Here is a 17,231-nt window from a genome sequence, read left to right on the forward strand (position 1 = left end):
CCTGCCACTCTCTCCAGCAGCCTACTACTCTCATACAGAATTTGGAAATGCCAAATAGGGTCTCTTTTTGAAGTACGAACATTGGTGCTTCCTGGTGTCTAGGCAAAAATGTTCTTTCCTCCTTATTTCCAAAGTAACCCTACTCTCTAGTCTCTCCTACCTGCTCACTGCCAGGCCCTCAGCTTCTATTCACACCTTGTTTTCCAAAGGCCAAACCATTTGGAACTTGAAAACTGTTACCCCTCCCCTCCCCCAACCCTGTACATAAGCATCACATATGTTCCTTCTACAAAGTGGTATACAGGTGCCATTTAATCAGTTCAGATTTGGAAGCTACATCTTCAAGGGTCTGAGAACTCACTCCCCCAAGAGTTTCCCCCTTTACATGTTTTCTTATAAGACATACAGCTTAATCAATTAACAAACTAAACAGCTTATATTCTGGCAATATATTACAGATGGGTTTACGTCAGAGTAATAGATCACGTGAAATGGACCATGTGGTGCCCCAGTGCATGATGTCTTGGAGAGCCCTGGGGACACTGACAGTAGCATGTCTAATTCAGTAGTGCTGCGTGAATACAGACACATGCGGATCTGTATCTACATCCATCTGACTAGGCCAAAAGGAGCAGGTAGATGCAAGATAGAGACACACACATGCTGGACGGGGCCACTGCACACCTTGTCATGCCATTTGAAAGGGCAGTTACAGGTCGCTGGTTTTGCAGCCATTAAAATTATACTTTATGGAAAAGGCTTCTCTAATTGTGTTTGATTTGCTTTCTGTAGTAAGCATCATTGGAAGAAGACCAAAGCAAGAGCAACTAGAAGATAAAGATACATTTGAGCTTAGCTGCAGTAGAGAACTCTGGAGAAGAAGCAGGCTGAAAGATTGGTTTGAATTTTAGGCTTGGATTCTCTCCCTTGCTGTTTTCTGATGTTGCGTGTCTGTGTGTGTACATGTGTACGTGTGTGTGTGTGTGTGCGCGCGTGTGTGTGTTCCATCACATCATCTCCTGAAGAACGCTGGGTTTCGCAGGCAGGCGGCTAGTCACCTGCAACAACCCAGGGGTCCTGCCGAGGCTTCCAGGCTGCTGTCAGTGTCAGACGCCAGGGTCTGGTCGGTGGACATGGAGGAGATGTCGTTGACAGACGAGGATGGATGGAGACTCTCACTGCTGTTCACTGCTGCACCTGTGCTAAGAAAATGAAGACCAACATGACTAAATCTGGAACCAGATCCGGCTTCATGCCATTCACGATGAGGGCATGGGCAAGAGAAATACCAGATATGCGGTCTCCTGGTCATTTAGCAAATCCCCACAGAACCACTGATCCAGGGACCCTGGTGAGATCATGAAAATCACAACACAGCACTGCACAGTCCTGGTCTCAGGTTATCTCAGGCTGCTGCAGTGGCTATCAAGTCCCACTCTATATTATAAACCACTTGCAGTACTTAAAAAACAATTGCTATCCAGTCACACCAGCTCCCCCACCCCTGCATCTTCAACATCATGATATAATTGACCTTGGACAGACCAAAGCATCTGCCCTTCTTTTTTTTTTTTTTTTTTTGACAGGCAGAGTGGACAGTGAGAAAGGTCTTCCTTTTGCCGTTGATTCACCCCCGCAATGGCCGCCGTGGCTGGCGCGCTGCAGCTGGCGCACTGCGCTGATCCGATGGCAGGAGCCAGGTGCTTATCCTGGTCTCCCATGGAGTGCAGGGCTCAAGGACTTGGGCCATCCTCCACTGCACTCCCTGGCCACAGCAGAGAGCTGGCCTGGAAGAGGGGCAACCGGGACAGAATCCGGCGCCCCGACCGGGACTAGAACCCAGTGTGCCAGTTCCACTAGGTGGAGGATTAGCCTAGTGAGCTGCGTTGCTGGCCAGCATCTGCCCTTCTAATAGCTCCCCAGAGATTATATATTTAAGTTGAAAACCACTAGTTTAGAAGACGGATGAGCAAGGCTTTTTGTAGGGATTGGGCTGTGGCCATTTTTCATGTAACCTCCATCTTACCCTTCAGTAACCCTTATGGTCATCCCGAAGTTCATGGAGAAACAAAGTCATTAAGATAAATTTCCAGGCTTGTCTTGTCCTGCTGCATCCTGGTATTCCCATATTGCATGTCTAGGACGCTAAGTGTCTTGAGAAAGTCCAGGTGCACTCAGTTTAGCCACGGGCTACCTTTGTGTAGCTTAGCATATAAACCCCTTACTACTGACTGGCACAGGGGACCATGCTTTTGTCCGTAAGACCCCCAAGGCACTACATGCGTGCAATCTTGATGATGCTCTCTTTCTTGGGTCTCCTGCCACCTTTCACCTTGGCAGCAGGTCCTCACACACTGGGCTGTTGGAAACCAGTGGTGCGCCTGCCAGGAGAGTGAGACAAAGCAACGAGAAGGAAGCACAGTGAGGTGGTCCTGGCTGGCCGTGCGCCCCTGTGTGGCAGAGCAGGCCTGTGTGCTAGACTTGTGGAGCAGCTGTGGGCTGAAGGCGGTCTGGCCTGCTGCAGTAAGCAAGGCAGCAGCAGGGTCAAGTGTTGTGTGCTGCTGGGCCAGCAACAGACACAGGGAGGGCCAAGGCCAAGGTCCACCAGCGATAGATTCATGATGCTGAGGTGACTGAAAAGGAACATGCTCAGGGCTACGAGTCTGCTTTTCTGTCCCATGCCTGGGGTGATGGTGGCTTGGACTGGAATTAGAGGAGCCCAGAAGTCACCCCAAGTACTCTGCGGGCATTGGGAACAGGTGGCTCATCTGGGCACAGGGTTTTGAAGGGCTCCAAAAGGCAGCTTTTACCACTTACATGAAAAATAAGCAGTTCTAAGGAACGTCCAAGAATGAACAGTCCAGTCCTCTCTCTCTTGGGCCCTGTTGTCTGTACTGGGACATCTGGCACTGACCTGGGAGTGGCTGGGTAGGCCAGTAAGAGAGAGGAGCAAACCAAGCTTGGGAAAGGGAAAAATAAGGGATCAGCCTGAGTAATTAGAGAATAAACATGGTACCATCTCCATGATGCTTGGGTTTCCTATGAAACATTTTTCAAGCAACCGAATGCATGTTAGTTGACCCATAGGAAGACTGGAAGCCCAATCAGCATTTCTAGCTTCTGTGATCTGCTTCTGATCTGGCTCCCTGGCAGGCACTGCAAACCACAAGGGATGGATCCACCTAAGCCTGTAGGTTAGGGGCGGGTCCAAGATGCCCCAGGATGAGGGCAATAGAAAGTGACCAGAGGCCTCATACAGACCCTCCTCTCTACTGGTCCCTCCAAAACAGAGAAAAAGCAGCTAGTCTAGTAAATACAGGTACCAAACATACGCTATTCCATGGCAACCCAGAACATTTTCCAGATCTTGGGCAGTCATGTGTGGGTTAGGGTTAAACAGTTATCGTTACGCTTAGAGATCACCAATGCTCCCTGCACTATACCTCGTGCTCATGTCGCAGTCTCAGAAAATGTCCTAGGAGTGGATATCCTATTGGGGAAGACACTGCAAACAACTGTGAAGAAATGTTGGCTTAAAATTAGAGTGACAAAAACTGTGCTGAGGGGAGAGGCAAAATGGGATCCTTCCAGTTTCTCTGCCCCTGGGCCAGTGGTACATAGAAAGCCACATCCACAGCCTGGAGGACATGCTGAAATGAGATAACCAGGGTTCGATTTCTAGCAGCAGCCTCTGGCTGGTGAAATAAGACTAATGGAACTCAGAGAAGGACTTAAAATCTATCAGAAATTTAACAAGGTCGCACCTGCCACATATGCTGCTGTCTTCAGCATTACCCAGGCGCTAGAAAAACCAACAGCCTTTCTTGCTTCTCTTCATGTTTTTTTCGATTTCGCTGATGCCTCTCAGCATCTGTTTACAGACAGAGTCTGGAGAGCAGCTCGACTTCAGGTCAGGGGGCAGACGGTGGACTTGCCCTGTGCTGCCCCAGCAGTTATCTGCATAAACCTCTTCTCTGCCACCGCCTGGTGACCGAGGATCTCGCACACTTCCTGTTTCTTATTGGCACTGCTTGGTGTCATGATACTGACACCATCAAGTTCATGGCCAAAATCATGCTCTCTGACATGATGTGGTAGATGGCCTCCCAGCAGAGAGCATGAACTATCACTCTCCAAAAGAGTCAAAGCTTTGGATTATCCCTGAAGTTTTCCTGAGTGGTCTGGTCAGGTAAGACCAATTCAGTCCCTGGAATGCTGTTCCATAAAGTACAAACTTTCCCTACACCTGAGATGTACAGGATGTACAGTCCTTGTGGGGATCTTGGGTTATTGGCAAGCTGTCTCTCCCCCATTTTGTTGAGGGCCTGTGCCCACTGTATTGATTAATTAAAGATGGGAGTCATGTAGAGCTAGATGTCCCCCAATGGGAAGCACTTGAAAAAGCAAAGGTGTTTATAGCACAGGCACAGGCCCCAGGCACCCTTCTATCCATTGTGCCAATGCAATCAGGTATCACCAGTGCAGCAGCGGGTATGAGTTAGACCCTCTGGCAAGAGCAAAAGGACAAAAGATCCCTTTGAGGTTTTTTGGTCACAGCTCAGGAAGGGAGCAGAAACTAGACACATCTCTTTAGAGCAAAGCTCCTAGAGGTGCATACTAGCAAAGCTCCTCTGGGGAGCAATAATGTGGCAACAATCATGGAACCAACATGACCTGAGGCACCGTTAATTACGTATCACATATCCAGTCTCAGTAAGACCTCTGCATTGAACCCAACCCAAGCTGCTGATCTCATGAGCACATAACAGAGATGACATCAGAGTACTTAACTGGGACTGGACATAGCTAAGGGGACAATATTACCCCTAAAAATAGGATGATTTGGTGACAACTGTGACTCAATGTCAAATGGACTTATGTGTCCAGCCTGCCATTTAGTCTATGTGCAGTGGGATGGATTTGCTGAGCAATCTTCTCTGTGGGAGACTGGCAGGTTGATTACATTGGCCTTTGCCAAACAACTAGGAACATAACTATGCTTTAACCTGTGTAGTGAGAGCTACAGGCTTCCTGCAATCCTCTCCTAGCAAGAGAGCCAACCAAACTGTCACCATCAAAGGTCTTAAAAAATTGAGTGTGATGTATGGGGATGCTTGTTGTACTGATAGTGAACAAGGCACCTACCTTATGGGACATGATGCCCAAGATTGGGCTCAAATTTGTACCATATCATGACCCTCTCACTTGACATATAAACCCCCAGCAACAGGAATATAGGAGAGAAAGTATGGTGTTAAAGCAGCAAACATGAGCCAAGCTAATCCCATCTTGGCCAGGAGAATTAGAGTCCTTGAAGAAGCATTAATAATATTAAATACCCACATGGCTGGCATGCCTGCCCCTTATGATCACTTGGGGTTCTAGTCCCAGAACCAAATATCACCAGCATCCATTCTGAACAGATGGTGTGGGATCCAAATTGGGACATAGAGTGTTGCTGTTTGTGACAGCATAAATGCTAAGCCCAGGGGAGGGAATGATTAAATGGAAGTTCAAGTTCCTTGTTCCCTGGAGTAGACTGAATATTTCTTGCCACAGTGTGAGGAATCTCTAGGCTGCCTAAAGTGGTCCCCAGTGAATCTGTTGTACTCTGGGCCTTTGGTTACATCTAATGTACAGAGTGAAGTGAGCTAAGGGAAATATCTCAATGCACTAGAGTTGGCTTCTTGATCTTGCAGGCCACCTCACTGCTAGTTTTAGCAATCACTGGCTCCCATGTGCTGTGCTCCTTCACCTCAACCTCCAACACCCAATGGCTGCCACCGTGTTATCTAACAGAGATGATACAGCCAATACTGCCTCAGTGGACAGTACATACTTGCTGCTACAAGTCCCTAGTAAACATTAATGTTTTATCATCTCTAGCCATGGCCAGATGTTGTTTTTGCTGGTCTTTCCATTGCAGTCTCCTTTAAAGACAATATTTTCCTACAATGGGCTTTTAGTAGGAAAAGTTGACTGCTATTGTCATTTACATAATCATATTTTGTCTCTTTTCACGTGCATGTGCCTTCTTTTGCATGTGCCTCTATTGCTCCTAAACAGCCAGACAAATGGCCCCATGGACATGCCACCACAGCACTGCTAGAACCCCACACCGGCTCAGGACACACCCAGGAAAGACAGCCCTATTTGATTTTAAGAGCAGGAGGCATGGAATGCAGGGATTCAGCTTGACATGACTACAGCCATTTTGGAAGTAACTGCCATCTTTCCCTTCAGGTAACCCTGATAGTCATCCCAAACTTCATGGGTTAAACAAGTTGTCTTGCTCTGCCAGAACCTAGAATGGCACTTATCAAATGCCTAGAATGTTAACCCATCTTTTTTTTTTAACTTTTATTTAATGAATATAAATTTCCAAAGTACAGCTTATGGATTACAATGGCTTCCCCCCCTTGATAAAGTCCAGAGGCACTTAGTTCAGCTACAGCTCACCTTTGTCTAGCTTAACATACAAACTCCTAACTACTGACTGGGGCTACCCGGATCCCATATATCCATCTGTAACACCCACCTCATCCCGTAGTAAATTACACTCTGTGTAATCTTGTCTTGGTGCTCTTTCTTTGGTCTCACGGTGGCTGATTCTCATATCTTGGGTTTTTCTTAAACACTTTTTAATGTAATCATCTGAACCTGAATACTTTTAATGCAGGCAGCTTTTCATACAAACACACTTGGGACCAGTGTTGTGGCGTGGTGGGTTACATGGCTGCCTGAGATGCTAGCTTCCCACATGGGAATGGTTCATTTCCCAGCTGCTCCACTTCCAATCTAGCTCCCTCCTTGGAAAAGCAACAGAAGATATTCCGGGTATCTGGGCCCCTGCCACCCACCCACCCACATGTGAGACACGGATGAAGCTCCTTGCTCCTGGCTTCAGCCTGCCCAGCACTGGCCATTACAGTCATCTGGGGAGAAGACTGGCAGATGGGAGAGATCTCTATTTCTGCCTCTCCCTCTCTTCTCAGTCACTATGACTTTCAAAATAAATAAATAAATATTTTAACACACACACAGGGAGCTTATCCCAGATATATGGGCCATGTGGGGCCCAGAAATCTGAATGACTAGACACTACCCCTCTGGAGCAAAGAAGATGTATAAAGTAAATATCACTACACACTGATTCATGTGCTATCAAACTTAAAATCCATGTAGAAAAGCCAGATGCGACTTCCGATGAGAGTTAAAAGAAGAGGAGGAGAGGCCTAGCACTTACTTCCGGTCTCCCCGGCTTGCTTACCAGGGATCTGCAAACACGAACCCTAAATCACTAGCATAGATTAATTTGGAGAATTTTTTTTATTTATCTGCTCTGTGGGAATAAAAAGACTTTAAAACTCTGAGAAGAAGCTGGCTTGCAGTAACCACTCAGGAAAGGCTGAGTTATGGCAGTTGTGAGACCAAGAGAGGGAAGATGTGCCAAATGTGCAGTAAAATATAACCAAATCACCACACTCTCGGGACGTGAGTTCACTCGTTCTCCTATATTCTTCTACCTAAGCAATCTGTGTGATAAAATGCATGCTTTGTGAAATAGTTTGCTATTAAAAATATCTGTAGGATAATCACCTAATAAAATAAGAAATGTGGAATCCTCAGTACAACTGTATCTTATAAATATAGTGTTTAAGATCTATTTAGGGAAAAGTAATCTGAAATAAGTTACAACAACGTTATCACATACACCTCATAAGTCAAAAACCAGACAAAACTAAGGAAGTGGAGGGGCCGACACATCTTCTTTGCTTCAGGGGTAGACCTTTCTGGCCTGTGGGAGACTGTGATGAAATATGACTATATCTAGAAAAGACTCAAACACCTAAACTCAGACCCAGCACAGGAATCCTATATGTATTTTACAAATTTATTTGTTTATCACAAGAGTATTTATGTCAGCTTTGGGTAATATTTTTTTAAAAACACAGGTAAAAATATAAAAATATTCAGGGCCAGCACTGTGGTGTAGTGAGCTAGGCCTCTGCCTGCAGCAGTGGCATCCCATATGGGCACCAGTTTGTGTCGCAGCTGCTCCACTTCCAAATCAGCTCCCTGCTATGGCCTGGGAAGGCAGTGGAGGATGGCACAAGTCCTTGGACCCTTGCACCCAGGTGGGAGACCCAGAGGAGGCTCCTGGCTCCTGGCTTTAGATTGGCCCAGCTCTGGCCATTGCAACTATTTGGAGAATGAACCAGCAGATGGAGGATCTTTTACTCTATCTCTCCCTTTCTCTGTCTGAAATTCTGCCTCAAATAAATAGACAAAATCTTTAAAAAACAAAAAAGATAATTATAGTTACCGATCCACTGGTAGGAAGAACTGCTAAGCATTTTGGTATTTTTCTTTGTAGTCTTTTTGCCAGGAAGTTCCCCTACTTATGATCATATTATCTGTGTTCATTTGGATCCTGATATTTTCTCTTTTTTTAAGGTTTATTTATTTAATTGAAAGGCAGAGTTACAGAGAGAGAAGAGTGGGAGAGGGAGGAAGGGATGGAGGGAGTGAGAGAGAGGAAGAGATTTTCCATCTTCTGGTTCCCTCCCCAAATTACCACTATGGCCAGGGATTGGCTAGGATCTAGTCAGGAGCCTGAAACTCAATTTAGGTATCCCATGCGGGTGGCAGGGGCTAAAGGACCTGGGTCATCATCCACTGCCTTCCCAGATGCATAGACAGGGAGCAGAATTCGAAGGGGAGCATCAGAGACCAAAACCTGCACCCATATGAGAAGCTTGTGTCACAGGTGGCAGCTCAACCCATTGTGCCATGACGCCAGTCTCTGATATTTTCATATTCAGAAAAGCTGAGCCATCTTATTGTTCTTTAAACTCCTGAAGGTATCAATACTTCCTAATCTCAAATGTCTCTGGAAGATATTTTTTTAAAATTTAATTTTTATGTATTTATTTCATTTGAAAGGAGAGAGGAGAGAGAGAGAGAGAGAGAGAGAGAGAGAGAGAGAGAGAGAGAGAGATGAAAGAGAAAGCAAGCTCCCATCCTTTGGTTCACTTCCCAAATCCCCACAACAGCCAGTGCTGGACTAGGCCAAAGCCAGGAACCGGAATCCAAGCCAAGCCTCCCACATGGGTAGCAGAGACCCAACTACTTGAACCATCATCTGTTGTCTTCCAGGTTGAGCATTAGCAGAAAGCTGAAATTGGGAGAAGACCCAAGTCTTGAACCCAGGCACTTGAATATGGGATGTGGGCACTGCAAGTGTTCCTAATCATGGTGCCTAACACCCAACCCCTAGAAGAGATTTTTAAAGTCCTCTTATTAGCATCTTCCTATAAATAAGTACTCTCATCATCAAAACAATGTGTGATGTATATAACCGGCTTTAATTTATTCCAGCTGTACTTAATTAGATTATGTACAGCTGGGCTATGGTGCTGGTTCATTTCCTCTAATGACAACTTTCCACATATTATCAGATGACCCTTGATTCCTTTATGGTGCCCATATATCCAACTCTGTTTCTCCTCCAAATCTGGATTAAATTATGCCAACCTCTTTTATGTTCTTTCATAAACTCTGGTCTCCAATAATTTAGTCACTGTGATAGACTCCTCAGAATGTTCTTACATTTTTCCATAACCATATTAAAGAGTAGATTAAAATGGGACATGAGTCTCTAATAAAGGCCTGATTGACTGTGGGACCAACAAGTGCGACTGCTTTGTCTAATAGCCCATGTGTCTCATGGATAATTTGTTCCTATATTAAGAGTGAGTTTCAGGGGCCGGCGCTGTGGCGCAGCAGGTTAACGCCCTGGCCTGAAGTGCCGGCATCCCATATGGGTGCCGGTTCTTGTCCTGGCTGCTCCTCTTCCGATCCAGCTCTCTGCTGTGGTCTGGGATAGCAGTGGAAGATGCCCCAATTTGGGCTCTTGCACCCACATGGGAGACCCAGAAGAGGCTCCTGGCTCCTGGCTTCAGATCGGCGCAGCTCCGGCCCTTGCGGCCAATTGGGGAGTAAACCAACAGATGGAAGACCTCTCTCTTTCTGTTTTTCCTCTCTATGTATAACTCTGACTCTCAAGTGAAAAATAAATAAATCTTAAAAAAAAGAATGAGTTTCAGATCTCACTACTAGAGTTTAGGTTCAGTTTCAACTTATGCCTGTGTATCTTTGTGTAACAGACTTAATGTAAATAAGCCAGTTTTGTAGTAGATTCAGAGTCGTGCAGGCATCACCATATTATATTCTGCAGCACATTCCTCACCTGTAAATAAATCCCGGCACTCCACTTCTCACCTACCCTGCATCGCTAGACCATGTCTCTATGAAAATGCCTTTTCTGGGAATTTTATATAAATGGAAGCATACGGATGAGATTAGCTGTGACTGGCTTCTTCCCCAAAGCATAACATTTTCAGGGTTCATCTATGCTGCAGCATCAACCAGGACCTCCCTCCTTTGCATAGCTGAAAAATATCCCATTGTATTCGTGTTACATTTTATTTGTAGTACTTGGTGGGAATTTGATGGACATTTATGTTGTTCTCACTTATAACCTATTATGAATAATGTTGTTATGAGCATTCACATACAGGTTTGGGGTCAGCTGTTTTCATTTCTCTTGGGATATAGGAGAGTGTCCAGGTCATGCTTAATTCTGTGTTGCACCTTTGAGGAACTGTTTTCTAAAGGTGCACCAGTTTACATTCCGACTAGCAGTCTGCGATTTCCAATTTTTCCACACCCTCACAAACATCTTATTTTCTTCCTTTTTGTTTATACTCAACCTGGTTTGTGTGAAATGATGTCTCATTTGTTTGATTTGCCTTTGCTTAATGTCTAATGACTCCAGTTTTCTGCTAATGTACACCCTTGGGAGGCAGCAGTAAGTAATTGGGTTCCTGCCACCACCCACATAGGAGAATTGGACTGAGTTCCCAGTTTTGGCCCAGCCCAGCTCCACCAGCTCTAGCTGTTGCAGACGTTTGAGAAGTGAAGCAGCATATAGGGGAGATTCTCTCTCTCTCTCCACCTCTTCCTCTCCCTTTCCCTTTCCCTCTCTCCCCTTTCCTCCCTCCCTCCCTCCCTTCTCTTGCCCCCCTTTCACATAAAAATAAATAAACAAAATATTTTAAATCAGTAAACAATACTAAGTGAAGGAAGCAAAAGCCAGCATAGCTTTTAATAAACTCTTCAAAATAGGGGATCACATTGCGGGTTACATTTATAAAACACACAGCATTCTTATTGCACTTATTTTAATGCTAAGTGTATTTTCAGTCCACTGGGGAATATTTTGAGTGGTACATCATACAAGTCAGCCCCTTACTATCTATAGTTTGCTATGTGATTGCCTCATCTTTATTTTCCCTTGCTTCTTTTTATTTCTTTCATTATACTTCTTTATTTCTCTTGTCTTTCCAAGATATCTACTACGTAGCACAGAATAAGTACCCAGTTTGATAAAAGATACTCAGTTTGAATACCTTTTATGTCTGCTCTTCTAGGAAGGTTCTCTGAGGGAAAGGCTTTCCCATAGTAGCTGTCTATTCCTTTGTTCATTAGCTGGATCTCCCATAATCCTTATCCTTTGTGTTGGAGTGGTCCTGCCCTCTATTATATCAATGTTGAGTGCAAATTACATTTGGTAGTCAATCAATGAAGGTTCAAGATCTTCCAAAAACTTTGTAAACTTGGCTTCAGTTTTTATAGCTGGATACAAATTTTTAAAAGAGGTCTCCTTTTTAAAACTTTTTCTATAAAATTCCCATCAGTCTGCTTGTTTTGGGGAATAGTTCCTCTCCACATAGTGTTATGGTGGGAGAAGGATACATACTGTCTACCACTGAGCTGCAGCTGATTTTCAATGGCTTCTTTGAGCCAATTATTAGCCTTTCTTATTGATATCACATTGTTAGGTTGAAAATTGGTCAAAGTTAGAACAATTACACAATAGAAATGTGTGCTACTGACAACTTCATTTTTAAAAAGGGATAGTTGTTGAATATTAACTAGCCAACTACTGCTGGCCAAGTTTTTTTTGCTTCTAGATGACCCTCTATTTATCAAAATAAACGCTTCCTTGGTTGCACCTACTTCTGGTTTTACTGAATGACCCATTCAACTCTATTTTCATACATGCAATCAACAAGCTATATAAAACCATAAAACTAAAAACAAATATAAGAGACAAGACATGGCCCTTGGCCTCAAGTTGCTAATTTACTGTTGAGAAGTTTGTGAAAATCTGACAAACAGAATTGAACTGAATTCAATCTAATCACAATATCCATTTGCCCAAGACATCCTATCAAGTGATAAATACTACTCTCTTAGAAGGAACAATTTAAAATGTTTCCATCAATAAAGCATTACACATTTTGTTAATAAAAATACATTAAAAGAAGTAAAAATACTAATAAGATAACATTAGCTACTCTCAACTTTGTTTAGGACAAAAAATAGGTTTATGGAAAAGGTAACCAAGTCACTAAAAATTCTCAGCCTACAAGTTTCCTAACTGGAAAGTATTCGTTGTTTCAGAGGAAAATGTTGCCCTGCTTTTATTTTAAAGAAATTATTTTTCTGGCACCCACCCAACAACTAAGGTAGACAGAAAAAAGAAAAATTATTAGAATGTAAAGATCACGGAGGAGGAGGTGTGAGTGTGGGTGGGAGGGTGGGCAGGTGGGAAGAAGCACTATATTCCTAAACTTATAATCATGAAATGCATGAAGTCTGTAATCCTTAAATAAAAGGTTTCTTTGGGAAAAGACATCACTAAGATATATTCCCTTCACTTCCTGTATGATCTTGACCCTCAACTTCTTGGGCCTGAAATTTTTTAATTAAAAAAATATATTAGACTAGAATCATTGACTCCAACTGGAAAAGATACACTCCCATACAGAGAACACACTTCAGACTGGGGAGGAAGAAGTTGTACATTACTATCTCCGAGCATTATCTTGGGTTTAGAGATGCTGGGTAATCTCTGCCCATCCTGATTCCAAGCATCCTTCTCTCAGTGAATCGTGTTACTTATTGGAGCTCACCTCTCCGATGGGGTGAGGTGGGGAACAAACAGAGTTGCTGGAATAGATGAACTCTTATATTTGTTCTAGCTCCAAAATTCTTGAACAAATGCTCTTAGAGGGAGATTAATTTCTATTCATAGACTGCTGTTTCTTCGGCAGTCTTTATGAATCAATTCAGGGGCAAGCAACTAAGCTATCCTTGAAAATAAATCACTCTGCAAGGGAAATCAGATACAGAACGGAATGCAGTTATTTATTTAGAAATGTATCTGGTTTAGATTTATTTCTTATTGATATACAACAATTCCACAATAAATATCAAACCTATAAATTATGCTGCAAATGCACATTGAACTTTCTGTTTTCATTTTAAAAGCATCACTATATCATGGGTTTTGGTATTAGTATCATTTTGTTCCTGAAATTGCATTAAGTTATTCACTCCCTGCAGGATTCCCAGTGTTGCCATAAGTGATTACTAAGAGTTTTATTTTCTGAAATTGTTTTATCTTAGCTATTTACAAAATACAAGAGATTATGCAAACGTTAATAAGAAAATGTGAATATAATGAAAAATGAACAAAAGATGACTTTTCAAGCTTTTTTTTTTTTTTTTTTAGTAATTGTGATTTCTTCCTAGCATAATTTACTTCAAACACACACACACAGAGGGAGTAATGTATTGATAAAAATTTAACAATTGACTCTCCAGGAGATAAAAAAAGTACTGATTTGCAGGGTCTGTCACTTTACATACTACAAATCCTCCGTGACTGATTTCAAGCTACAAACATGAGATAAACAAACCCATAGGTGGGAAGACAGATGTACACATCTGTCCCCTATGAGCTGATAACTTTGACTCTAGTACATGACTGCCCTATAGCCTCTACATGATATACGCAAATACATCACATACAAATATGCCATAGAATCTACAGTGTATGTATGATTTCGAAAAATTAAAAATAAATATTTCAAAAGCAATCTACTAAAAAATTGAATCCACAATCATTTAGACTATTAAACAATTGTCCTATTCTCTGGAAACACATGAAAAGTCTTTTAGAACAGAGTGGTTAGAAAGGAAATGAAGTAGTAAAATCTTGCACTAAAGATGAACAGCATAGGTTCTACTAAAATCACCCTGAGATAGTTCACCATTTATTAGATCCTGGTAATACAGTTTCCTAATTTTTATAGGAAAATCAAAACCTCTAGCCATTATAGAAATTCTTAAGTCAAGAAGTCTTTCTGCTTTGGTAGGTGGTGTCTTGAGACCGTTGGATTATATTTGAGTTCTTTAATCAACAACAGAAAGAAATGCAAGTAAGTTAGAAGCAGCTCCTATAGACGTGTGTCAATCTGGACACTGGAACAACTGAGTATAGACAGCAAGATGGTAGACAACTTTAAAGATTCCTTAATTTCAGTTGACAAATGGTAATACTTGGGGAAGAATTGGATATTCTTTAAATCTACTGGTGAGAAAAACATGTCATAACTGAGTTGCATCTGTTTGGATGTCATAGTGGTTCTGAACATATTAAGCACAGAGAGCAGTGCCAGTATGAATAACTGATTAGTTATCCTATCTCTTTTTCCTTAAAACAATTTAAAGCACATGGAAAAAAATTTTGTTTATTAATGGTAAGATACTGAATCATTTCTTATAAACTAGTCATTTTCAGCCTCCATTCTTGCCAGCATGTGCTGAGTGTAGTTTGAATCTGAAAATAAATCATCACATTTTCTCAAACTCCTTTATATTTAGAAAATAGATATTGGGAAAAATAGATTAGCATTAATAGGTACAAGTAAATTATCTCAAGCAATTTGAAAGCATATTACTGGACAGCAAAATATGTGTATGTCCAAATGAATGTGAGACTTGAGATAGCAAATTGAAGATTTCCCACGTTGGCTTTAATTAAAACTTATCTTGGTAAATGCTTCATTTATTATCACATCAATTTTGTGAAGAGTTCAAACAGTGAGAATGAATGAGGTAAAGGGTTTGCACAAGAGGGACTCCCAACGTTGACTTTGCATTTTGATGAAGACATTTATTTACCTTCTAATCAGTTCATGTTAACATTTATCCAGTATTCATTACTGCCATAAGTTAGTTACCAGTGAACTTTTCTACTGAGTCATGATAGTCCAAATAATCAGAATGAGTACCATACTAAGTGTCAAAAGAAATCAAATTAAATCTTCGTAGACAAACAATACGTTCATATAGTCTCTGAGCAGTGTTACTGGTTGCAACCCCTCCGTGAGGGCTGAGAAAATAGACAAGTAATGGTTTGTTGGTTATTCACTGGGAGTGAGTACCTGAAGGAGAAGGCTGTCCTTTCACTACGCCATTCTTAGTCTTTTCTTCTGAATTCATTACTTCCTTGTAGATAAGTTCTGTAAGGAACAAATACGCATGTTATTATCAAAAACAACAACAAATTGCTCATTAGTCCACAGAGAAATTAATTACTTAATGACGAATAATAATGTTCTGAAGTCACTGAGTACATTAATAATCTGTTGGGATTCTTTCACTCTATTTCTATATTCCCTTACAATTAGCATTGAGACTGGCAAAAGGAGGGACTTTAAAAGGCGCTGTGGCATAGTGGGTAAAGCTGCCGCCTGCAGTGCCAGCATCCCATATGGGCGCCGGTTCAAGTCAGGGCTGCTCCACTTCCAATCCAGCCCTCTGCTATGGCCTGGGAAGGCAACAGAAGATGGCCCAAGTCCTTGGGACCCTGCATCTGTGTGGGAGACCGGGAGGAAGTTCCTTGCTCCTGGCTTTGGATGGGTGTAGCTCCGGCCATTGCAGCTATCTCTGGAACGACCCAGTGGATGGAAGACCTTTCTCTCTGCCTCTCCTCCTTTCTGTGTAACTCTGACTTTCAAGTAAATAAATAAGTCTTTAAAAAAGGCAGTTGAATAACTAAATGTATGCAGAAGACACATTGTAGTTGTTTTCTAAATTCTGTGGGCACTTCTGATGCATCCTAGCTTTATCTACTGAGAATTTCAATATCTCTGGTTTTGAGGACCCCTCTTTCTTTTATACTGACTCCCTAAGAGTTGGTCATATTCTCATGACTTTAAACTGTAACAAATCCTCAAACTTTCATCTCTTACTTCACAGCCTTTTCTGACTCATTTCTTGGATTTGTACATCTAAATTTGCCTAAAATCTACTATAATAAAAGTTTTATTTTGTTCATTCACAAACTGGCATCCATTTTTGGGTGGATGGTTTACAATTTATGAAATCATCATCCCTTACAGGTACTCCTTGCTCCAGTTTCTCACAGTTTAGTCTTCATCTTCTTCAAACAATAATCAGTCACTCTCTGTGAGTACCCTCCTGTCCTTACTTAGATCAAAGCATTTCCCGTCAGCCATCGGTGCCTTCTTGATTTGATCCACTTTTTGTATGTGTTCATTTTTCCACATCCACAAATATGGCCTCTTCATCAGTTGAGGCCCCTTTTTAATCTTTATAACATGTTTTGCTTTCTCTTAGCTTTTGTTTTCATCTAATGAGCCCTCTGGTCTTTTCCTAATTACATTTATTAATTCCTTCACAGTGACTCAAAAGTCCCTTCCCTTCAGATCATCTTTTTAGGTTCATGCCCATTCTGATCTGATCATCTGTTATAACTACGTTTAGTTTTCTCATATTTATTCTGCTCTGTGGTCATTTACACAAGTTCCAGAATTCTTTTCTCTGTTCAGCATCTTTTTCTGCTTGTCCCAACCTCAGTATAAAATTGAAGATACAGTGTGTATTTCAAAAAATATGAATGAATAAATGAATACATCCTTATTTCAAAAGAGAAATAGGTCTCTTAGGTACACATATATTTTATATTCAAATTTTTAGATCCTATATATACAGTGAATGAATTCAAATATCAACTATCTTTCATTTTCTAAAGTCTAAAACTGCCTCAAATATAATTTTAATTTTATATGCTTTGTATAATTTTATGTCCAAACATAGAAACTTACATTCTGAAATTCTGAACTGGAGCCCCTACTATAACAAATACTTTGACAATCAGTTCTATTGAAAAGGTATTGGTCATTAATTCCTTTCATTCTTGAAGAAATGCAACATTGCTACTCCTATGAGAGATCAAGGGGGCTTTAGGAGCTTTTAAAATGATCTAAGATGGTGCAATTAGAAAATTA

General features: G+C 41.8%; 1 protein-coding gene across 6 annotated transcripts in view; it reads right to left on the minus strand.

Moving 5' to 3' along the window:
* Positions 1-294: 294 nt before the first annotated feature.
* MAPK10 (mitogen-activated protein kinase 10) overlaps positions 295-17,231 on the minus strand; it is a 323,847-nt gene continuing 306,910 nt past the window's right edge. For 5 of the 6 annotated variants that reach the window (XM_051819603.3, XM_051819602.3, XM_017347438.4 and 2 more), the window contains 2 exons: positions 15,363-15,440; positions 295-1,197 (listed from right to left, as the gene is read on the minus strand). In XM_051819603.3, the coding sequence (XP_051675563.3) occupies positions 1,055-1,197; positions 15,363-15,440 (221 nt within the window). In that variant the 3' untranslated portion in view covers positions 295-1,054. Of the gene's footprint in view, positions 1,203-15,362; positions 15,441-17,231 lie in introns of all 6 variants that reach the window. The other variant, XM_051819606.3, reaches the window with a different exon arrangement.

This window comes from Oryctolagus cuniculus, chromosome 8 (assembly GCF_051225735.1).
Source record: "Oryctolagus cuniculus isolate XC-2025 breed Fujian yellow rabbit chromosome 8, ASM5122573v1, whole genome shotgun sequence".
Classification (NCBI taxonomy): domain Eukaryota; kingdom Metazoa; phylum Chordata; class Mammalia; order Lagomorpha; family Leporidae; genus Oryctolagus; species Oryctolagus cuniculus.